General features: G+C 41.3%; 1 protein-coding gene across 1 annotated transcript; it reads left to right on the top strand.

The window, feature by feature from the left end:
* Nucleotides 1–1,299: 1,299 nt before the first annotated feature.
* Nucleotides 1,300–25,205, top strand: LOC6633653 (uncharacterized). The gene is made up of 6 exons (XM_002056811.4): nt 1,300–2,405; nt 21,002–21,357; nt 22,219–22,397; nt 22,651–23,743; nt 23,805–24,428; nt 24,492–25,205. Exons 1-6 carry the CDS (start codon nt 2,003–2,005, stop codon nt 24,618–24,620), a joined length of 2,784 nt encoding a protein of 927 aa, XP_002056847.1. The 5' UTR covers nt 1,300–2,002; the 3' UTR covers nt 24,621–25,205.
* The last annotated feature ends 112 nt before the right edge of the window (nt 25,206–25,317 follow it).

The raw sequence follows: 25,317 nt of genomic DNA, 5'->3' as shown, positions 1-25,317 counted from the left end.
ATATTGAAATTGAATGCTTAAACTGTCTGATTCATTTACTTTGAATAATATTATTCACACAACATTTAATTGATTCATTGATTCAATACTTTTTCTAAAGCTTTTTTATAATATTCCCGTTAAGATTATTCATTTGCATGGCCAACTCAAACTTAATACAGAGCATTCATTTACTTTTTGCTTGACTGAATGAGTTACATACTCATTCAAATAACCTGACTTTTCTAGTTTTCGATTGTTTCTTCTTTCTTTTTATTCACAAAAAGTTAGCTCATTCCACCTTCTTCAACTCATATTTAAATGCATTCATCTGCATTCATTCATTCATTCACACTAATTTATTCATTTCTTCACATTTATTCATTACTTTGATTCATCATTCTTTAATTGAGAAATAAAGTAATTCGTTTGTGAATACATCATTAATATTCGATTCGTATTAATGCACTTTTGCTTTATCCCACTTATTCACTTTTTAGTGAAACGAATCATTTGACCTAACATTTCAGCTCTTATTCGTATTCATTTTCGTTGCCTTTATGCACTTTTACCCAAATCCTTTAATTGATTCACTTAGTTATTCACATAGTCGCCAATTTATTCATTCTCCCATAGTTTTTGATTGTAGCTCTTTTGGCTCTTCTCTTTCTTTTTTTTTTCTTTCCCATTTGTTTTTTGCGGCCAACTTTTGCAACAGCAGCATAACATAAAACAACAACAACAACAACAACAATAGCGACAACGACATACGTTTGTTAACAAAATGCTTATTACAACATCGCCGATGACGCAGGGCTTTTTTCTTCCACTGTCCAGCAGCAGCAGCAGCAGCAGCAGCAGTAGCAGCGGCAGCGGCAGCGATCGTAAGCGCTCTCTTCTGCTTTGTGCTCTGCCTCACTCTCGCTCTCACTCGCTAGCTTGGCTCTCCTATTCATTTCTTTTATGTGTGCGGTGTGTGTGTGTGTGTGTGTCTCTGCTGCAGCACTTTCGTTGCGCTTGCCCAAGCTAACGGTAAAAATTTTGCACTACCTGCGCTCACTTGCGCTTTCAAGCTGTTTGCGCTTGAGCTTGAGTCGCAGTTAAGACGCCGACGTTGACGCTGACGCTGACTGTGTGTGTGCGTGTGTGTGTTTTGGTGTGTGTGAGCCTGAGCCTATGCTGCTGAGATTTTTGCAGCTGTTGCTTTTGGACTCTCGTGCTGCCGCTGCTGCTGCTGCTGCTGCCGCCGCCTGCTAGTGGCGCTGCTGCTGCTGCGACTTTTTCGGCTGCGTTTTTGAAATTGTTAGCATATTTTTACAGCTGGCCAAGACGCGCAGCCGCAATTCGTTGACGTGCGTTCATGCCAAGCGGTCGTCGCTTGTCGCAGCTCCCAGCTAACTACACACACCGCCATCGTGCCCCGCCAAACTACAGCACCCGGCTACCCCCCCCTATCGCTTACTGGCCTCGCGATCGCGCAACGAAAGTAAAAGTGACGAAAAAAGAAGAAAAAAAAAAACAACCAAAAAAAAAATAAAGAAATACGAAATATACGACAAGGAAAACAAACTAAGATATTCTAACGGTTAAAAAAGCTAAGCAGCGCTCGAGCAGCGCTTATTACACAACTGGCGCCCCGAAAGAGAGGAAGAGAAAGAAAAGAAACGAAGAGTTTTTTTTATGTGTGATAATTAAATGTCTTATTTTTCGCTTTGGCTCGCTGTGAAAATGATTTAAATAAAGTGTTCACAAAGAAATTTAACTAAAATAATAATAAAAAAAAAAAGAATAAATAAATAAATAAAACGAAAAGCAAACGACACACATTTTGGAACTTTTCATATAGATTTTTGGAATCGTTTATGCACACACGCACAATTTATTGTTATTTTTTTTTTTCGATATTTTTTTTTGTGTATTTTGAGTGAAAGTGAAGCAGGGCAAGCGACGCGTCGAACGTGCCCCATCAATTTGTGGGATATTTTATTTTATTTTATTTTTTTTTTTTCGCCTTATTTAAATCATGCGCGTACAACGCGCGCTGCGGCCGCAGCTGGTGATGCTGCTGCTGCTGGCGTTGGCAGCGACTGTCGCGCAGGCGGCCATCGACAACAGGGAGAACAAGGACAACAAGTCCTCGCCCATCATCAGCGCCGATCAGCACAATGTCATCAATTTGAGCCTGCACACGGAAAACAACAACAACAACAGAAGCAGCGACAGCAGCAGCCGCAGCGACGCCGACATCAGCTTTGATCTGACGCGCACGCAGCGACTGCGCGATGCGCTCAACGTGTTCGATCTGTCGCTGCTTGCGTCGCAGTGGCCACGCCTCGAAGCCACACGAATGCTGAGCGTCAACTGCACGAAGGACATGCGCAGCTATCTGCACGGCCTGACCGATTCCAAAATGTGGGCTGTGAAAAGTGAGTAGCACAGTAGATAAGTTTGGTTTTGGGTACGATTATAACTGGGAACAGTCGATAATAAGCTGAGGTTGATACATTGCCAAATGGGAACAGTAGATAAGTTGCATTAGTTTACGTTGGAAACTGTGCACAATCGTTGAGTTGGTTTATTTAGTATAGAAATTGGGAACAGTCGATACGCTGGGTTAGTTGCGATAAAAATTGGGAACAGTCGATTAGTTGGATTAGTTACGATGGAAATTATCGTAGGAACTTTGCTAAAATACATAAAAAAACAACTATATTAAGTAAAAATAATTGCGATATGGGCTTGCTATCAAAGCTAAGATAAACTTATCTGAGTACTTCTTAAAATATATATATTTTAAGTTCCTGCAAAAAGCCAGCTTGTCACAAGCATTTCCTGGGATCATAAAATTCAGTTATCTTTCTGAAAATGTGTGGGAACAGTTAAGAGAGAAGATTAAAATGGATAATAATAAACTAGAAGTAGAATAAGCTGAAATACTCAAAAGTGGATTCATTTCAGGCTATTAGCTTCATAAATTTTATTTTTATATTTTACTGTGCTACTGCGACCCTGTTAAGTATTTTTATATATATATATATATTCTTGATCTGGATGAAATACTGAGTCGAATACGGAAACTGAAAGATGCTAGAGACTCGATTAGATTCAGATTCTCTTTTCGTTTCGATATCTTGGTCTGTACTTTCCTGAGTTCGTGTCACATCGTTGAATCAACTCCTCGAAAGAGCTGGAGTTGAGGGCATCTGCTAGTCGGGCCGGCTCGACTGGAGCGCGCTCCAACTTGTTTTATCATATCTTAACGCCCTATATGGCGCATAAATACAATTTGTTGAGCATTTATTGGGCAATCCATAAAACTGGCGAACATTATCCATTATCTGAGCGATCAGGCAAAGTGCCAAATCATTTTCGATTAAGTTGTATGCATATGAAATGCATCGATAGCTTTTCATATATTCATATATTCACTTGTTTCGTGTTGGTTGTTGTTGTTTGTGTTGTTGTTGCTTTGGTTTTGGAGAAGTGAGCGCTGCATGTGAACGTGCCGTTTGCCGCGGCGCATTCTCAACATTTCGAGTCTCGGATCTACATAGTTCGAATATGCATGCACCGCGGGCTGTCGACGCCAAGGTCGCAATTAGTTCTTGCCCGACCACAACAACTTGCAACTGCAGCAGCAGCAGCAACAACAACAACAACAGCAACAACAACAACAACAACTTGAAACAACTCAATTGTGCTTTTGGATTTTGATTTGTAGTTCGCTCAGTTTTCGGTTCGGTTCGATTCGGTTTTGTTATTGTTGTAGTTATTTTTTGGCAAATTGTTTGGTCATTATGTCAGCACCCCGTGTCAGCTTGAACAATGGCCCCTTACGGTACGGTAATTGGATATTGCCGCATAATGCAATACTGCATATAATGTATTAAGGCCCACCGTTCACTCCTGTCCAAAAAGTTAACCAACACTCAAACAAGCTGTCTAACTTGATTTCGTTACGCTCATGTTCTGTCTTGTCAAAGTTGAGTGGGCAGTTCATCTAACTGTTTGTTGACTGTACCTGATAGGATGGTCATGCCAGTGTTGCCACCTGGTTCTGACAACATCTGGCAGCGCTAAGGCACACAAACCATAAAACATATTCAATATGGCTTTAACCGATCAACTGAAGGTCATGGCGTTGCCAAATTTAACATTTTGTTGCACGGCAGAGTGCATGGATTTCACTGCCTGTCAGCTAACATGAACATTGACAGGCAGCGAAGTTTAGCTGGCAAATTCGAGCAGTCGTTCGATGAGGTTGCCTCATCTTGCGCTGACTGGAGCCCAGATGTCAAATGCAATTGGCGTGCTTGTCAGCTTACATAAAATTTAACATCAAAATAAAGCTAGCTTTTGGGCAAGCAGATGCAATTCAAGAATAGCTTACTTTTGCTTAAAGCCTTTGGCAACAAAGTAAAATCCAGCATTAAGAGCCTGTTTAAACGCAAACATGAACTTTACCAGGCACCTGGTAAAAGTAGCACTGCTTGCCGTGTGCACTGCTTGCAATCAGCTGCACATGCAACTCGCAGCAGCTGCAACAACAAATACAACATGAAAATTATGAATAAATGTTGTGCGACTAGTTACTGGCTTTTGGTTGCTTTTTCCAAGTTTTTGGCTTGGTTGCGCCAGCGACTGTGCAGCACGCCCCCTTTTTTTAACCGCCCCCCACACACACACACAGACTAAGTGAGTGACCAACTGACCAACTGACTGACTGAATGCGCGAGTGAATGACCAACTGTGTGTGTGAGAGTGTTGTACAAGTGAGCTGGCACTCTTTCTGCCGGTTATGCAATCAATTAACACAAAAAGAGAAGAAGAAAAAAAAAAAGCGGCGTCAAGACGAAGCGAAAGAAACGAAAGAAAGAAAACAACAACGGCAACATTTCTGTTTCGTTTCCGTTCGGTTAGTTGCTTTCAAAGTTTCACTGCGTGTGACTAAAAATGGGTAATAAAAAATGAATCAAATTATTATATGATTAAAAGTTTAACTCTTTAACATTTGATTCTACAATAAGATTGATTTATTTTTGTACCCGCTAACCGCAGCTGCATGCGCCTATTCAGCTATTCATTCAGCTCGCAGCCACATTCATTCATTCACTTTAACTGGCTTTTATTCTGAACTTAAACGTTTTTTTTTACAGTCGTAACACATTGAGAGTGAACAGTGAGGGTATGCTTGTTTCGTGGCCAGGCATGTAACAGGCAGAAGCAAGAATCGACGATCTCTTTATTGATGTCCCTTAAAGAATCTCAAAGGGAAAACATATTATTGGCGGGGATAACGAGCTTACAACAAGTTTGTTTTATCGATAAATTCCTTAACATTTACTTAGCTCCGATAAATATCGATTTTGAGACTTGCCTTTTTAAGCATATCTCGAGAACTATGAAAGCTGCCTACACCAAACTTGGTTTGTGACTTCTCCTTTAGCTCACACAAATCGGACACACTTTTATTTTTGTGTGCCTTCCCCCATCGCAGGGCAGCTGCTAGTCGAGCACGCCCGTTTAGAGACACTCTAGCTTGTTTTATGCTCATTACTTTTGGTTTTCGAATTTTTTCATTTTGCATTCGATCACGTCAGAGTCTGAGACTTAAAAGCCGTGCACGCCAAGACCGGGCCTCTAATGGCCAAGATCAATGGCCAATAATTGTGGCCGCTTTATCCATTTGAGTCCAACTTCAAATACTCGCACTTCACTTCCAATAGACCTTATTTAGTTGGTGCTTACATAATTGCATTTAAGAAATTCTTATGGTCAACATATTTCAAATAATATTTATTCTAAATTAAAGTAGCTGCGAATATTTTATTGGAACCGAAACCAAATTTGAGTAAAAATCATATTCGTTAATGTGAAAATAAGCCACTTTGAAGACTTCCCTTTGGATCTTATTTAAAATGTAAAATAGTTCTTATAAAATTTGTTAAGACACAAAAACTCAGAATCAAAAGTGCAGAACTAGCTAAATATTGCGAGATAATCAGAAAAAGCTTTTTTTTTATGAGAATTGAAATTTTACTGAAGTTTGAGGTGATTTTTTGGCGTTTGTCAAGTTTTGTTAAAGAAATATTTTTCTTATCCATTTAGATTTTTTTTTATTTTTTGTCGATTTCTTTAAATAAAACAAGTGGAAATTATTCAGAATGGAAATGGAAATTGTCTAAGAAAAACAAGTTTTTGAGCGCAGGTTCGGGTATTTGGAGAGTCGTGCATGTCTCAAGTTTCTTTATCGCGCCGGACTACGTTCTGACTAGCTGGCATTGTTGCCGCTTGGCGCATTTGGTGGCAACTATGCTTCGTTGCTTTGGTTGATTGTGGAAATCGCACCACAGCCCCCCCCCAACCACCCAACCCACCGGCCGCCCGATCGGCGAAAAGCCGATAGCCGTTTTGTTTTGGTAGCAAGCTTTGGCAGCTGGCGGCTTTGGTTGAAGGACAAACGTTTTAGCCATGGCTGGCTGCTTGGCTGGTTCTGGGCCGCACGGCATGTGTGTAGAAATCCTGGCAATGAAACGGAGCCAAAAGCGAACTTCGCAAACGGAGCCGCTCTCATTTTTGTTGCCGCTGTTTGGCCAAGGCTTTCGTCAGCGTCGCGGCAAACAAATGTGAGCAGGCCTAAAGAGGAAATGCAAATGTTTGCTCGGGCAAGCCCAACGAATGTGTGTGTGTGTGCTAGGTCTGTTATGCAAACTTCCTGCTGGCGACTTTCGCAGCGCGTCTTGCCTGTAAACTGGCCGCGAAACGACCTCCGCTTGGCCACAATTGCAATTCGGCTAAATCAACGAATCGCTGGCTGACCTCGCCGTGCATTTCACTCGGCTGCCAAATTGGGCAAACGAAGCGAAACAATAAAATTGAACATAAATAGAAATATATACAAATAAAAAAAAAAACTGAACTAATCAAAAGCCAAATTGTCGTTGGCCAACTTGGCGAGCCGCGTCGAGCCGTTGGCCGGTTTGCAAATTGGCAAATGGCCTGCAATGCGCGGCGACTCGTGCCTGGCCTGTTTTTGTTTTTGTCTTTGTATTTATTTATAAACGTGTTGTTGTTGTTGGTCATTAGCTTAGCAGCACAATGGCAGGCTGGCAATTTTAGGCCAATATGCTTAGCCGACTTTTTGGCCAAGCGAGAGGCGTGGCACGGGGCGCGGTGCGCGGTGCGCGGAACGCGGCTACCAATTACAGTCTTTGTGCAAAATGAAACGTCACGCAACATAATTTCTACTGCTTTCCCATTGTTGTTGCTGCTGCCAGAAAATGAAGAAGAAGCAGACAGGCACACGCACACACACACACACGCACTCAGTAGTTGCACAACAAATAAAAAAAGCCAAGTCAGCCCAGTTTGTTGCTGTTGTTGTCTTTACACAGCCGCAACAATTGCAGATAAGCGTCGCCTGTCAGCTGCTGGTCAGACAGCCGGCGCCGACGCCGACGTCAACAGCGACAGCGACGCACCAGCGCTGTGCTTATGTAATTTAAGTTTAATTTGATTGTTGCAATGTCTTGCAGTTTTTTTGTTATTGTTGCTTTGGCGAAAACAAAATTATGGCCCAGCCAAATGTGCGTTCGCCTGCAGCAGCAGCAGCAGCAGCAGCAGCAGAGACGGCGGCAGCGGCAGCGGCAGCAACAATAACGGTCAATTTGTGTGGCAGCCACTTTCAACTTTGACCGAGTTTTTCCCCCACTTGCTTCAGTTTGTTTTGTCAGCTTTTGCAGCCTGCCTCGCACGCACACACAAAAACAAAAGACTTAGGCAACGAACTTGCTCAGCTCAGCGCGCAATTAACGCAATTTAACTGAGCACTTGATCATGAATTATGGCCTAAACGGAGAAGAAAAACAAAAACGAGCAATCTGTTGCAACTGCGCTCATCTCGTGTTGGCCTCAAGCCAGTCGCTTTGACTTGTTAACAATTTTGTTGGGCCATCAAATGGAACGTTAAATGTTTCAATTAAATGCAAAACGCATGCTAAATGTGTGTGACTGTGTCGGGCACGGTTCGACTGACGAGCCTGACGCCGCAATTCCACATTGAACTTTCTTTGACTGAGCTGGTTTGGAAATGCCTGCCGAAGGAATTCGAGTGTTCTCTCTTTCAACGTATCGCGGCTTACATGAGCATTTCTCTGGTTTTGGCTGCAAGCAAAGCTGAAATAAGAGCACAAGTTGTTGGAATACCAAAAGAAAATATTATCTTTCATGAGTTTTCTAACATTTTCTGCTAAAAATTGTAGATATTAGGCCTTACATCTATCTCATCTATCTAAGCCTAAAGCCTGAGTTTTTGTCTTTATACAACTTTTGTTTATTGTTTATTATTCGAGATATACAGACAATTGTTTGTAAGTATAAAATGCAACATATTTAAAATTTTAACTTCAGATTTGGGTTTTCATAACATTTTGATATCGTTTCTTTGATTAACATGGCCATGTTTTCGGGGATGTGTTAAGTGTGAACCAGTTTCTGCACGTTGCTCTTTGGGCTATTTGGGATGGATGGATGGATGGACGGATGGATTACATAAGCAGAGCTTATGAATGCCATATTTGATTACAGACACAATATTTGCACTTGACTTGCACTCTGGGGCCTGGCCAGTTGCCGAGTTGTGTAAACTTGAGAGTGGAACCCATCAACATCAGCAACAGCAACAGCAACATGAACATCAACATGAACATCATGATGTTGAATGCTCACATAAGCCGTTTGCTTATGGCATACGGAATTGGCCAAGCTGAAACGTAATCGTAATCGTAATTGCAATCGTTTATCGTTTATCGCTTATCGTTTATTGCCGCAAATTGGGGCTCAAGTTTAATGCGCCGCCTGCTCTTGGCTGTGCCTTAGCTTTGACTTTTAATCAAACGATTTCTATGTGGCGCTCGTTGCATTCCAGCGAAGGTCCCCTCCGCCCGTTCAATATAGGCATAAATATGCCCATATCTATATATATATATATAGCGACTATATAGACATAGTCACAGCTCGATCGACCAAGTGCAAGTGCATTCGCGAGGCCTCGTTTTGGCTTGGCCCCATTTTCGAATTTGACACTGAGACGCGCGGGTAAAAGTCGCTATTGAAAATCACTTCCGTTAGGTAAAAGCCGCGCGTCTGGACGTGTCGAGCATTTGGAAATGCTTATGAAATTGGCCAACAGCAACAACAACAACCACAACAACAACAAATAACAAACAACAAACAACAACAATTTGCATGCCGCTCTATTTGGGGTTATTGACCATAATTGCATTGCGTTGTGGCCATTTGGCGATTGCGCATTTTGCGCTGGGCTCCCAAAATGGGTGCCATTTGTGTGTGGCACAGGGGCGCTAAGGCGCGGGGGCGTGGCAGCTTATATAACTGCGCAAATGGCCGCACAGAAATGGCAAAAGACAATTTAAAGCGTCGATGCGAAAGGTTTTTTTTTGTTTTTTGTTTGCTCGCTTTGCTAAAAATAATTGTATTTTGCCCTAAATTGTTTTTATTGTTTTTATTTCTATTTTTTTTTTTTTCAAAATAATTCAATGCAAATTTTCGCAGTATTTTTGGGTCTAGTTCAAAATTAGGTGCACACATACACATGCGTCTATTGGATTTTATTTATTAACAATTTTTTAATTTTTTATATTGTTTATTCATTTTTTTGTTTTGTATATTTTAATTTATTTCGTATTTAATTTGTATTTCATTATCTTTTATTTTATATTTTATTTGTGAAATTCCTTCTTTTCGAGAACTCGTAAAATTATTTATGAATTTCAAAAGCTTTTGTGCTTTTTTGATCTCAGAGTGTCCACATACCAATTTTGATTAGTCTAGCCCTTGCAAATCCCGAGTTCAATGAGGTCATGTAGAGGAAAAGCTTGAAAAAGGCGAATTTGGAAATAGAATGAAGATACAATAATAAATTTTGAAAATTACAGCCGTTGTAAAACAAGATTTTTATAAAATTAACAAAATTCCGCATGAAAATGTTCCGGAAAATTGGCATAGAAATGAAAAATCGCATTTGCTTCTTTTATCATTCCAATAAGTGAGTTTTCTTTTTATTTAATCTACAAATCATACATTGTCAATTCCCAGTTCTAAAGCAAAAGTCATTTTATTCATTGTTTATTGATTCATTATTCCTAATGATAGAAATTTGCTAATGAGACGCTCAACAAATAGCACAGAAAAACTCAAACCCAGCCAGATGCTGAAAGAGCTTAATATATATATATATGTATGTACACTTATTTCATAATATATGCATACATATATGGCATATATATCGGGCCATTATTAGCTGTAATTGATTTACAATTGAAGTAAATTGTCGAAAACAAAATTTGTGCATTTTCATGATGACTGTTTGGCATTTGGCAGAAGTTTTGTTCACGTTTACAAGTTCATCAAGATTTGTGCATGGCTTTGGCTAATTATTTCTTGAAATTCCATTGCAAATGACTGAGGCAACGAACGCGATTGCCAGTGTTAATAGTGTTATTAATGGCACTGAGCTGCAAATGCAGCCCTGAGCAAGCAGAGACGTCGTTTGATACATCTTTGAAATGCGCTCACGTATATATATATATATATATATATATATATATTCGATCCAATCTGGCACGCACATTACGCAAAACAAAACAACAAACTGACCATTGCCACGTGTTTGAGCTGAAGACAGAAACGCATTTGGTATCTGGACAGGTGATCGGGCAGGGGGGGAGGGGGGGAGGGCAGTGCAGACCCTGGTCAGGTGAAATACCAGTTAGTCATCAGTCAACAGTTGGCCAAGCCACAAAACGGGTCGCCAATGGCAATGGCTGAAGCAGCTGCCGTAGCTGAAGATGCAGGTGACCTTGTGCTGAATCTCCGCCAGATACGAGAGCCGAAAACGTAAATGAAACGAAATTATAAAAAGACAAAAAAAAAACAATCCAAAGACACGTAAACATATGCTCTCCCTTTCTCTCCCTCTCTCACTCTCTCTCTCTCTCTCTCTCTCTTCCTCTGTCGCTGTTTGTTGCCCGCGAATTGGAGCACAAATTGCTGTCAATGTTCGCGGCGAAAGCGCCAGCGGCAACAGTTGCTCATAATGAAGTTGTGAATGCTCATGTTGATGCTGTTGCTGTTGCTGTTGTTATACCCTGTACCCGTTGGGCGGGAGAATGTAGACTATAAACGTTTTGTACAGACGTTTAAATCCCTTAACACAAGCTAGAGGCTGGAAACTTGCAAGAGATATATTCGTATAGCATACGCAGACCTTCGATAACTGCTTCTTTTCTCATAAAATCGATAAATATCGATTTTGAGACATGGTTTGTTTTGGCATAACTCGAGAAATGTAGCAGCCACATGCTTCAAACTTGGCATGCAGGCTCTCGTATAGTATGCCCAGATCTGGGATATATCATTTTTTGGACAACTCCGCTTATTCCCGCCCGAAATCGAAAAGCACACCTCTTTAAAGCCCTGTGCTTTGGTATGCACACACTTTTTCATATCTTCTTTAGGGCCTGCAAATTTGATGGAATTTCCACTATAAACAAACGAGTTACTTGAGAATACATGAGACCTATTTAGTGGGAGTTAAGGCAGCAGCTGGAATGTGCCACGCAGGGTAACTCCCAGTCGAGCACGCCCGACTAGCGCACTTTTGCCTAACTCTTATTGCTGCTGCTGTTGGTATTGACAGCGTCTGTCAATTGTCTAATCTTTGGCAATGTCACTTGTGGGCGACAAAGCAACACCAATAGCAGCAACATATTGCACTTGAACCCCAACAGCAACAACTCCCACAACAACAACAGAGACCAGCAACAGCATTGACATTGAAACTCTGCCAAAAACATTGCAGAGCTCGCATTGCGATGTCTCCGTTCCAAGACCTGAATAACAATTGTTGCTCGTGCACCTCAGCAACTGTTGCTGTTGCTGTTGCTGTTGAAACTAGGAAGTGAAGATTGGCGCAGATTTGGCTTGCAGTCAGGCGAACAGAGGCTGGCTTATCAAGGCTTTGACGATCTGCGTTTGCCAAGCGTTAAATTGCGTGCTTTGCCTTTGATGTGACGCAATTAGGCGAACATCATGAACAGCAACAACAGCAGCAAATACAACAATTGCCAGTCATAACTCTGAATTGTGTTTGATGAGATATTTCAAAATACCTCAACTGTTAAGCTCGAATCATAAAACTGATTAGCTTCTGGCACGTAATGCAAAAGATCTGAAAACACGCCGCCGGCATTCTAAAACGAATGGGAGCAGCTTTATTTCATTGAACATTTGAATATTCGGCTAAAACAGTTTTTAATTATAAACAATTTTTCTTAATTACATAAATTAAAAGTACACTTTAATGGAGTGGAGAGGAGAGCTTCTAATAAAGCTAAATCTGCTGATATATCGCTTATTTTTCTAAACTCACAGATGCCAGCTGACTTTGAACCAGCGGGCTGCCGCCTGCCGGTCCGACGCTCAGACATGGTATCTATAATATTAAGAAAACTAAAGCAAAAATCAAGATTGAAATTTCTAGGCGTTCGTTACACAACTGATAACACTTTACACAATCAAAAACGGGATTTCGATATCGATTTTTATCGATTATGGCGTTTTTATCGATTATTATCGAGACAGACGGAAAGATGGATATCCAGACGGCCAGATAGACTCGACTGTTATTGTTGCTGATCAAGAATATAGACACTTATGGAGATATTATACCCTTCTTTTGCCGCAAGGTGTTCAGGGTATAAAAACTAAAACGTCTGGACTTTGGTATTGAGGCAGCTGGAAAGCGTTTTCAACCATAGAAAAAAAAAAGTGTCTGAACCCGCAAATAAAATGTACAACACACGCCTTTAATGTTAACAGATTACAGTCAAACTTTTTCCAGCCGCCAGTTTATTAACTCCCAAGTTCTAATAGCATAGTTGAACTTGGGATGATAATTTGTGATCGTGCCTGTGCGTGTTCGTGGATAGTTTTGCCTTAATCGCAGTCAAAGTGCGCTCACTCCAAAAAGCAGCTGCTGGCAGTTAATTAACTGGATCAGCGAAAAAATGTGCGAGACTTTTTTTAAAATTTTTTTTCTGGCATGCTTACAAATTGCGTGGTGCACCTTGAAAACAAGTTAAATAAACGCGTTGAAATTCTAAAAGAATGCTGACGCAAAGTCGTGTTCAATAATGCGTAGAGAATCGACGATCTTAAGCGCTAAATCACTTGGAAAGCTTACAAAACAGTTTAGCTAGATATACCCCATGGCATCTAAGGGGTATGTGAGACTAGATGTTGATTTTGTTAAATACCTATGGAAGATATCAGTTGCCGGAAAGCACTGGAAGATCACGTATCTTTTATGCATATTCTAGATGGTGCTTGAAACGATCTTTACTTTTAAAGACATTTCAAAAAGTCTTAAACACATTCGAAAGCCACAATTATAACTTTTCAAACAGCTTGAAAGTAGTTAATCCAATTAGAGGTTTATTAAAATGCGATCTTAGTGTGACGATCAGTGAGATCTGAGTAAGAAAAGAGTTATGTTAGTTATCTATAGTTATAGAGGATATGCGATCGCAACATCAAAGATCGAAGATCATATACACCCTATCTCAACCATATAGAGTATTGCCGATCGTAGCTAACCAATCGATTGTAAAGATCTTAAAAAATATATCACTTGGAACGCATCTGCGCCCACAAATCATCATCATCATCACGTACAGCTGTGTCTATAGGAAATTTGGAGTATTTGTCAAAGATCATCAGCACACGCTGCGCTTATCCAGGGCGTTGGCCGCAAACTGCATAAAATATTTGCAAAACTGTTTCAAGATCGCAAACTGTAAACGAAATAACAACATCGAAACGCAACTAAAAATAAATAAATAAATAATGCGCCAAACACTCAGCTCAAATTGAAAAACAATATTTATATATATATAGAAAAATGTCGTAAATAAAATTTCTATAAATATTATTTAGAAATAATAGAGGCATTTAGAAAATATAAGAAAGATGATATCAAAAACAAAAACAATATATAAATATTTCGTAACGATATTAATATTCATATATTATATATATATATATATATATATATAGAAAGTTCTCGAATATCAAATATTTAGAAAGTTTATTTAAAAAGAATATCGAAAGATTTCGAAAATATAATATTTCAGATTTTATTGGGCCTCTATTTCGTTAACAATCAGTCAAAACTTTTCTTAAGATAAAAAGATTTCGAAATTGTCATTTAAAGAAATAGATATAAAAAATGTAAGAATCTAAATATTGTTAAAAAACATGTTCCAAATGCTTCGCTATAAAATCCAGAATTTGTTTAAAGGTTTCCGTTTTTTAAAGAACTTCGCTTTCGTCCAGTGAATTTCCATCGAACAAGTTGTTACCATATATTTTTTTGGGTCCCCAAAGACATTCCGACATTATCAAAAGAACTTTTTGACGCACCTTTGTTGACATTTTCGTCGAGGTGCGTTTGGTTATTGTTTGGAATCCACGGGAAGTTTGTCGAGATCTGTGGGTACTTGGGAAAGGCAGAGATTTGTCAACGTTGGGCACATGCTTGTTTAGAATTTGCAGGAATTTGTTGATCTAACTGATTACGACGTTGACGAGAGGTAAAACTAACAGAATTTTTGGGCACGGCCAGAAGTGTCATGATGTCGTCTTGGGGGCGGGACGCTCGGCCGAAAGGCCGGAGCACACGTAAAGCCCATTAAACAAACTGAAGACCGAAATGTGACATGTAAACTATTTTTGGACTGATCAAAAACAAAAAAGCACACTTCTAAAGCAATTTAATAAAATCAATAAACAAAAATTAATATTAATAATCATATTTTTAAATGGATTTCCGAATGCTTCTGACGCACGTTGCGTCTTGCTTTAATTGCGCGCTTTAAATTTGAAGCGCGTTGCAAACAATAAAAAAAATCCATGAAAGTAAAACTGTAAGAAATGAAAATATTTTGCGCTTTGTTCTTGTTCTTGTTATGCTCTGTAAAAATGGGTATATTGGCGCTCGTGCCTCTGTCTGGCTGTGGAAACACATGAAACTGGGTAATTGCAAAAGCTGAAGACTTGTGCTTGATCTCTTTCCACAATCTACTTGAAATTGAAAGACTATATGCACAGTGAGACCATCTTTCTTCTGATATCTGCTTCTATTTTCGTGCTATCGATAAATACCGATTTTGAGACATGGTTTGTTTTGGCATAACTCGAGAAATGTAGCAGCCACATGCTCCAAACTTGGCATGCAGGCTCTCGTATAGTATGCCCAGATCTGGGATATATCATTTTTTGGACAACTCCGCTTATTCCCGCCCGAAATCGAAAAGCACACCTCTTAAAAGCTAGATCCCTGTGCTTTGGTATGCACACACTACTTCATATATTCTTAAAAGCCTGCAAATTCCAAAGGGTTTTCACTATAAGCACCTGAGTTACTTGGGAACGCATGAGCCCTATTTAGTGACATTTAAGACAGCAGCTGGAATGTTCCACGCAGGGTAACTCCCAGTCGAGCAGGCCCGAATCGCGCACGCTTACATGTTTGCTTTTGGCATTTTTGTTGTAATATTTTTAATTATTTTTTTTTTTTTTTTTTTTGCAAACCTTTCGCAATGGGCCGCGCAGCTCTATAATAATATTAAGTGCCAGACGACACTACAACTATTTGTTGTTGTCTCATTGTTGTTGTTGTTGTTTCTTTTTATTGTTGAACTGTTGTTTCGTGTGTTAAGCACATTATTTATGATTATTTTTGTGCAGCGTTTCATCAATCAAACACAAAATTTCAACAGTTTTAATTTTTTGTTTTTCTGTCGCTGTCATTTTATGGCGCCCAACGCGGGGCGTGCCCGCGCCCTGTCCGCCTGCCCGCCGCAAAATTGTTGAAATAGTTGTCGTTGTTGTTGTTGTGCTGTAATCGGGCTTAGTGTTAACACCTCTGTTGCGCAGGCGCCCTATTTCAGATAAACCCAATGAGATTTTTGATTTTTGCCCAACCTCGACAGCCTGCCACCCCTCTCCCTCTCTCTCTCTCTCTCTCTCTCTCTCTCTCTCTCTCTCTCTGTCGATCAGTCAAGCCCACTCTTGACAATTCGCTGATTGTTTTCAATTGGCGATTTCATTGACACTCAAGTGACAATGAAAAAATAGCCAAATACAAAAAAAAAAAAGAAAAACGCGAGAGAAATAAAAGAAATACCCACTAATCGAGCACAACAAGTGGCATTTTAAAGGCAACAAAAATCTGGCCATAAAAGCCAAAATCCGCGCCTCAAACTAGCCCGAAAAAAACAGCATATAAATCTTTGCGTAGCTTCCTATAGACAATATTGATTCTCGGCTAGACGAGAATTATTTAACTACACAGTTAACACAAGTATTTAACGAATGCTTAACATGTCGCCCAACAGCGCACAGGGTATGCTGCACATTTCTGCTGCGTATGTAACACGAGCTCAGCTCGAGATGAGGTTAGCCTACAAATATTTTATAAAATATAGTTAGGGCATAAAATATGAAGAGAAAAAAATATATATATATAATATTATTTAATACTCTTTGATAGACCAAAGCAAGCAGAATATATTCTTGCTTTTCTTGCATTTCTAGATTAAGGATTTGAAGATTATATATATTATATATATATAGTTATAGAGTATCTGCTATCTGTATAGCATCAGCTCTGCCCGGAAGAGTCTCTACTCTTCGACACGCCGAATATATGCAACTTTTTTTGTGGCTTAAAACAAATAATAATAAATAAATAATAAGTACTAAACAGAAGTAAGAGAGACAAAGTATCTATAAACAAAGCACATTATGTTTAGTAGACAAACTTATGAGATTCATAAATACGCGATTTGCATGTCCGGGATGTGAAAGGCCCCAAATGGATTGTCTCCGGGATTGAAAAGATGACCAATTTGATGCTTATCTGGGGAAGCTCTCACAGTAGTATCTATCAGCTTATGTTTCCCTTTGAAGCATATTTTATAGCAAAGCTTTGACCCGAACTGCCTTTTCAAGTCATATAGGGTATACGCATTTGCAGGACTAACTTGTTAATCCTTTTAAGTATAAATATTTTTAGATGTTTTATGTTAGAGTTATAAAAAATTATGCTTATGAAATATTCATACATTAGCCGGGAATTTGAACCAGCACCTTCCTTGATCAATTGCCTTAAGGTTTGTTCTTTCGAATAATGACAAGTTATTCGATTCAAATTGAATCCTACATTATTATATTTGTTATAATAATTTATTATATTATTTTATTTGAAGCAAGCTATGCCTCTCCACGGCGTCTCGCTTCGAGCCATGCCCAACTATTTATTAGATATTCAATTTAATTATTATTAATATCTATTATCATTAGTTATTGTAGATATTTCTGCTTCAGACTTGAGCTCCATATAACATATCTCTTATCTCTTAACTTAGCTCCTATAAAGTTGAAGTTTCAACCTTCAGTTTCTTAAGTCTGTCTTGCCGATCTTTCAGATTCGGCTTTAATAGATCGATCAACAACTTTCAATTAAGCTAGCGCATGTATATTGCTGATCCGAAGATAATGCCTCGCCCACCGTGCACCGCCCCTCAATGCAAGCCCATTGACCGTGTTATTGTTTTTTTTTTTTTTTGTTTTTTCTCGGATCTCGTTTTGTGGAGCAGAGACCTTGCGGCCAGACAAGAATTGATATGGGTACAACGGCGAGTACAAGCGAGACTTTGAGTACAAAGTACATGATAAAAATATTGTTTTGTCGAGCTGGGCTTAAACGCTACTCAAGAAAGAGAGAGCGAGAGAGTGAGAGAGAAGACGCTGGTCCAAACGCTACCTGGTTTGGACTTTTTCCGGCTGCTGTTGGCCAGCTCCGGGGTTTTGTCATGTACATCGCGACGCTTACCTTGATGGGAGCTGTGTCTGTGTCTCTTTGGATCTGTCTTGCGGGTCTCTGTTTCATCAGTTGATTATTTTTGTCGGACGCTTTTGTTGAAGACACACGTTAAACGCTTGAATGACACGTTCAATTGAACATGAGACATCAAAAAAAAAAAAAAACCAACTGAGTGACAAATACAAATGAAATCCGACTAGTTAGAGGTCCCACAGATCTACGAAGACCTCAGCTGTTACCGAAAAAATGCAAAAGATATAAAAATAAAAAAAAAACCAACCAGAGTTGGCCTAACAATTACATAAAAGCCAAAACAACAATGTCCCAAAGAGCCAACAGAAATCAAATGACCTCAATCGCAAATTAAATTGAAAAGAGAAAAAAAAACCAACAAAAACATGTTTAAAGTTTAAACATTACAAAAATGTGACAGAGGGCAAGCTGGGAAGCTGCGGGCAGCAGGCGAAAGACAAGGGCTGGGAGCGTGTGAGAAATAGGCAGCTCGGCTAGTCGGGAGTGCCCAACTGGCAGATACCCTATGCCTAGAAATAAAACGCAGAAAGATTAACTATGCAAGAAACTTGTCCACCATATGCTTTAATAAATCCCACAAATCGATAGTATGTAAGATTCGATTAAGCTAGGTATCGATATCGATATTTATCGATTTTGGGCAAACAAGCGTTGCAACAAAATAGCTTGAGGTGCGCAGAGTATGCGAGCGAGCAGCTAAGCAAATTGTTTGTCTACAGCTATTATCAATAATTATCGATGTCTAACGATATTTATCGATTGTAGTCAAATGCGTCTGGCTGGTCGACAAACTACTAACCTACGTGCAAGCTTGCTGTATATAAATCTGAAAATCTATTAGATGCGAACATAGTTAAATATCGATATTTATCGATTTTGTCAGATATCGATAAAACACCAAAAAACTAGATAAATCTCGCATTTAACTGCTTTTGACATTCTATCGCAAGAGTTGATCGATTGCGCAAGTGCGCACAACTTCAGCATACCCTACTTACGCAGTTTTAATGGGTATTTAGAGTATAATTTAAATGGGTCACACATTTTGGCGGGCCGAGAATAGCCCGAATTCATTAATAATATTGGCTAATCAATTAACAATGCGCTAAACGCTAAGCCAGTTGAGGAAAATTAGCTACCAATTCTCAGACCACCCCCACCTCCCACAGCCAAATCTCAGCCCGCCCCTCCCCTTGGCAAAGCGCACTGCAGCTGCCTGTGCGAATCCAGTTAAAACCTGCTCATGGTCATGGCCAAATGCAACAAGTCGCAGACTACTTCCCCTTTGCACAGCAGCCCCCCCCCCCCCCCCTCGCCTCACCTCACCTCACCGCCCCTTGCGCTGCCTTTAAAGAAAATAAAAAACACGCGTAAATCTGCGTCTTTGTCAAGGCGAGCGCCAAAAATGTTGCGTTCGTTGGCAGCCAAAAGGAAGCCAGCGCCACGCACGGCCCAACAACTGGCATAAAAATTGTCAACCGAAATGCCAAAATGTCTGCAACAACAACAAACAACAACAACAACTTGCAAACAACAATAAATTGTTGCGCAGTCGCAGCTTCAGTTGCTGTTGTCTCAATACCCAGGGCAAGTGCTTGAAAAAAGGGTATTTAAATGTTGTGCCAGACAGGAAGCAGACATCTTCAAATGCATACATCTACTTATTATATATCTATATGTACTCTTGATCAATTAACTCCAGAGTTATAGATCAAGTTTAGTTCACAAAATCGATAAATATCGATAAACAGCTGAAGGTTTTTCTGCGCATATCTCGTAACTCACAAGAGCTAAAATCACAATATTTAGGCTTTCAAATTGTTAACGCTAATCAGGCATATTTTATCTCCCAGATAACTTTCCCCATGCCCAACAAATTTAAAGAAAGGCGCATTTGTTAAGGTATTGTCTTGGACTTAAACAGGCAAGTTATTCAAGAGGGGGACAATGTGAAGAAGAGGCAGCAGCTTTGCAGCTTAAACTGATCAGCGCCTGTCGTTGCTGAGTGCAGGGTATCTGCTAGTCGGGCACTGCCGACGAGTGCAACAGCTACTTGTTGTGCTTTTGAGGCTGTGCGCTTTCAGTTACGAATGCAGCAAACTGGATGCGAGCTGGCCAACTGGCAACTGGTTACAAGACAACCAACAACCAACAACAACAACTGACAACAACAACAACAACAACAACTGACAACAACAACAACTGACAACAACTGACAACAAGAAATACAGAGTGCAAATATATTATGAACAACACAGGAGAAGATCGCATGGCAAAGCTGAGCTGAGACATAAATTCACGGAGGTGCCACAGTTGGCAACATGTTGCAAGCAGGTAAACGGCAAGGGGCAAGGGAGGGGGAGGCGGAGCAACATTATATAATAAACAACAAACAGCAGAGCTGAAACAGCGGCAAGTTTTTAATGTGCCACCAAAACGAGAAGACAAAACGCAAATAAATCAAAGTCTGTCGCGCAAGCGCGACTGGCAGATACCCTGTAAAAGGCTCCAAATGGCAGTAAGCACAGAAAACGCAAATTACAGGGCATAACAATGGCATTTAATGACCTTTATATTGGCAAAGTCAAGGCCAAATGAATAAACACATAAATCATTTAAGAAAATTCATTGGGAAACGCTTAAAAGGTTCTTAAAATATTCATAAATTAAATAAATCAATCTCTTCAGAGTGTGTAACTTCTAAAATGTACAGCTGCATTTCGATATTTATCGACTTTAGAGGCATGTTATCGAAAGTAAGTTTAGACCTTTGTGCCTAATGTAACCCTAATGTACCCTGTTTGCCCCTTGGCCGATCTGTACAGGGTATCAAAGCGTCAGTGGAGAGAGAGAGAGAGAGAGAGAGAGAGAGAGAGCAAGAAGTTGAGAGATAAGTTTTTATTCGCAAAGATAAGTCTCCGATAGGGGTCTTGGCTACTGTAGGCGCACATTAAATAATGCCCTTCTCTTTAAACGTTTTCCTTATTTTATTTTATTTAATTTCCACTTTTTTTTTCGCAGTGGACGATGCTTCCGGCCATTATACATCCGGTTTCTTCTATGGCAACAATTATTGGATGGGTTCGTTGGCCCTTTGCGATGCCATTTACGATGGCTCGAGCACCATCGACAGCAGCAGAAGCAGCAGCAGCAGCAGCAGCCCCAACAGCACCGCCAGCAAGGACAACAGCACTGCGAACAATGGGAATGCCAATGCCAATGGGAATGGGATTGGGAATGGGAATCGTAACAATGGACTGCCCTTTGCCGAGGCATATGCCGAGGCCTACAGCAGCGTCTACAATGCGCCGCCTCCGTTTCTGCCCGGTTTCTATGTGCTCAAGCTGCAGCTAAATGAGACGATGCCAACACAGGTGGTAAGTCGAGTTTAATCTAAGCTATAGAGTCATGAGAGAGAAGCGTATGAAAGAAAGGCGAGAAGTTAAAGCTCGTTTGGGCATCTAATTTGGTTGATTACCCAAACTAATCAAAGCGTAGCAAAGCGCAGTTTACACAACTCTTTTGGGTGGCATTTGCAAGCGCAGCGAGAAGCAATTAGAGAAGCTGGCAAAGTTCAATTGTGCTACAAGGCATGTGAATATACAAATTGAAAATAAACAACCATTAAATATGCGTAGCAAACTGAAATGTTATTTAAATCAAAGTGAAGTTCAAAGCGAGAAGCAATTAGAGAAGCTGGTAAAGTTCAGTTGTGCTGAAAGGCATGGAAATCGAAGGGAAATTTTCAGCGAAAAATAATTGACGAAGTTTAATTTGATTGCACTTCAATTTAGAGCAAAATATGTTCTCAGCGAAGTATTTTGGCAAAGCGAGTTGCGTTGATAGCATTTGCATAACTTGTAGCATTGCTTTCTAGATTCAAAATTAGCGCTTCTCGCTTCTCTTTGCTTCTCACTACTTAAAAAAAAAAACCTCAAAGCATGATTATCAAAGTCAATAATGATTTGAGTATAAACTAACTAACTCTAGCGGAAATGCTTTTATTGAGTCATGCAGCGAGAAGCGTGGATAAGTGAAAGTATTAAGAGCAGTGAGAAGCTCAGACTTCTCAATTTGTAGAAGCAGCCACTCGAATGTATCCGAGTAATTCAGAGCTTTGCTTATTGCAATAAAAGATGATTGCTTCTCACTACGCTTCTCCCTGCTGCCTTTTAGCTGCTAAAGCATCTGGAATCCAATAAGTTCTCTCTTTTCAATCCTGTTCTTCTCTTTTGTAGCTACGCACCATTTACATGGGCATGTGCCTGCCCTCCAGCTGCAGCATTGCGGACGTGCATCGGATGAGCGGCTATGCGCGGCAGGAGCTGCCCAGCCGGGAGCTGCGCGTCCTGGACATACGCGTGCCCACGGACAAGGAGTTCAACATATGGTCGGACAAGACCTTCTGCCTGCTGATGTAAGTACCAAAAGAAAGACGACAAAAACTCACTTTCAAAACTCTGAGCGTGAGGCTAGACGCTAATGGCCAGCGCAAACAGAGTGTGTGCCCCTTTGGGCTGCGGGCGTGGCTGTGGCCATTAGCATGGGAAGTCGTGTGAAATGGCCGAAAATAATTGAAAAGCGAAACTGTCGAGCAGATGAAACGGGAGGGGGGGACGGGCCACGCCCCGCATTTGTTTGGCCAACGTATTAACAGTTCTTTCCTCTAGCGTCGTCTCCGGCATTGTGCTCGGCCTGATCTGCTGCGGCACGCTCTACGAGATCTATCTGACGCGCCAGCTGCAGGAGGCGCTGCGTCTGCAGGACAAGGAGATGATGAACAACAGCGAGACGAGCTCCGGCATTGGCTGCGCCTCCTCCGACTACAGCGACACGATGATCGGCCACGAGGAGGCCCTGAAGCAATCCAATCAGTCCGATTCACTCAAACAGCTCGATCAGCTGGTGCTGCATCTGCCGCCCGTCGGCGACAATGACAGCGGCAATGGGCACCATCACGATCACGAGCACGAGCACGACCATGAGCATGAGCACGAGGATGAGCGCATGACCGTGCATCATCATCATCATCATCATCACCATCATCATCATCAGGCAGGCAGCAGCGGCAGCAGCCGCAGCGGCAGCGCAGTCGTTGGCATCGGCAGCGGCAGCGGCAGCGGGAGCAGCAACAACAACAACAACAACAACAGCAACTCGGACGAGCACCTGGAGGGCCATCTGCACGAGCCCGAAAAACTGAGCATCTATTCGGAACTTCTGCTCTCCTTCTCGGCCATCACAAACTTCAATGCCATCTGCGATCGCAATGTGGGCGCCGACACAATACCCTGCATCCATGGACTGCGTGCGTTCAGCATGGCCTGGGTCATACTTGGACACACGTGCATTGTTGTGTTCAAGTACTCGGACAACATGGAGATGCGCAAAGAGGTCGAGCAGAACTTCTTCTTCCAGGCGATTACGAACGGTCCGTTCAGCGTGGACACGTTCTTCTTCATCAGCGGCTTCCTCATCTCGTATCTGTACTTCCGCACGAATGCCAAGGGCAAGCTGAACAAGCTGAGCAAGGGCGCCAACGAGTTTACCGCCGGCACTGCCCACTTCTTTGGCCTGGTCGCCTATCGTTTTATGCGCCTGACCGCACCCTATCTGTTTGTGCTGGGCGTCGTTCAGGTGACAATGCGCTACCTGGCCGCCTACTCCATATTCGATCCGCCGACCATGGATCACATTACCTGCCCGGACTACTGGTGGCGCAACATACTCTACATCAATACGCTCTTTCCCGTTGATGAGATGGTGAGTATCGATTGCCTAATCCTAATCCTGATGCTAATCCCCCCTCTCTCTCTCTGTCTAGTGCATGTTGTGGAGCTGGTATCTGGCGAACGACACGCAGTTCTATATGATCGGCGCGATAATCCTGATCGTGGGCGTGCGTCATTTTAAGCTGTCGGCCATCACCACGCTGGTCTTTCTGGTGCTCTCCTGGATAACGACGGCTGTGATTGCCTTTACGAACAACCATCGTCCGAATACCGACGATCCGTTGGCGCTGTTCGACAAGATCTATGACAAGCCCTGGACCAGGCTGGGGCCCTATTTGATTGGCATGGCCGTGGGCTGGATATTGTTCCGCACCAATTGTAAGATCCGTTTGCCCCGGCTGACGGTGGCCACCGCCTGGACGCTGGCCATGTTGAATCTGTTCGTGCTCGTCTTCGGTCTGTACCGTACGGATTTGTCACAGTTCACGGCGGCCGCCTACAGCTCGCTGAGCCATTCGGCGTGGGCGCTGTCCCTCGCCTGGATCACCATCGCCTGCTCGACGGGCTATGGCGGCTATATCAATTCGCTGCTCTCGGCGCCCTGCCTCTATCCCTTCTCGCGGGTGACCTACTGCGCCTATCTGGTGCATCCCATTGTCATACGCTCCATGGCGCTCAACTCGGATGCGCCCTTGCATTTGGGCGGCGATTTGATGGTGAGTACCGCCCCCTTTCTATCTCTCTCTCTCTCTTTCTGAGCCTACTCATTCTCTTTGCAGGTCGTCATGTTCTTTGGTCTGACGGTCGCCTCCTATTTCCTGTCCTTTGTCGTCTCGATGTCCTTCGAGGCGCCCGTCGTCACAATGCTCAAAATCTTGTCACCTAGTCGAAAAAAACGTCTCGCCTAAGCCGGTGTACCCCCTGCCCCCTCCCCCCTCCTCCTCACCCACTCACACAAACTATTTATGCGCTACTATAAACGAATACATATTTTACTTTATAATACGGCACATCCATCTATGCGAAAGTTGTCTCTGTTTCCCCGCTGATTTAGCACATTCTCATTCGCCACAAGCAAGCAAATGTTTATCGTATTTATAGCATCGATCGTTCATTTATATCATTCCTCAACTATTCCAATCAATTCTTTTTGCCTTCTTATCTCTCTATCTTTCAATCTCCTTAACATTCCACAGATTTGTATCTATATATATATATATATATATATGTTTTTTTTTTGTTTCGTAATGTGTACATTTTAGTCGTTTAATTTATTCCAAAGGTTTGGAAATTTTGTGCGTGTCGAAAAATAATAGTACTTAATAGTAATAATTATATACATAATATATATGAAAAACATAAAAGAAAAACGAAAAAAAACCACACACACACACACAACTCTAGTACCTAATTTTACAAGTTCATGTTGTATATATATATACTATATAATATGTAAAAACCTTTAAATAAAACTGCTACCAAATAAAAAATATATAACAAACGGATAACTTCAATTTGAATCCGATTTGTTTGCATGGCCAAATTATCGATTAGCTGCACGATAGCTGGTCACACTACTTAACGAAACAATGCCCACTCAGGGCT

This window comes from Drosophila virilis, chromosome X, assembly GCF_030788295.1.
Source record: "Drosophila virilis strain 15010-1051.87 chromosome X, Dvir_AGI_RSII-ME, whole genome shotgun sequence".
Lineage (NCBI taxonomy): Eukaryota > Metazoa > Arthropoda > Insecta > Diptera > Drosophilidae > Drosophila > Drosophila virilis.
Note: the sequence above shows the minus strand (reverse complement) of the source record. Positions and strands in the feature narration are given on the sequence as shown.

Excerpts from the sequence above, each read along its gene's own strand:
- LOC6633653 (XM_002056811.4), top strand. The coding sequence starts at position 2,003 with ATGCGCGTACAACGCGCGCTGCGGCCGCAGCTGGTGATGCTGCTGCTG. Across the intron at positions 21,358-22,218 it reads AGACGATGCCAACACAGGTG|CTACGCACCATTTACATGGG; the intron begins GTAAGTCGAGTT and ends TCTCTTTTGTAG. Across the intron at positions 23,744-23,804 it reads TCTTTCCCGTTGATGAGATG|TGCATGTTGTGGAGCTGGTA; the intron begins GTGAGTATCGAT and ends CTCTCTGTCTAG.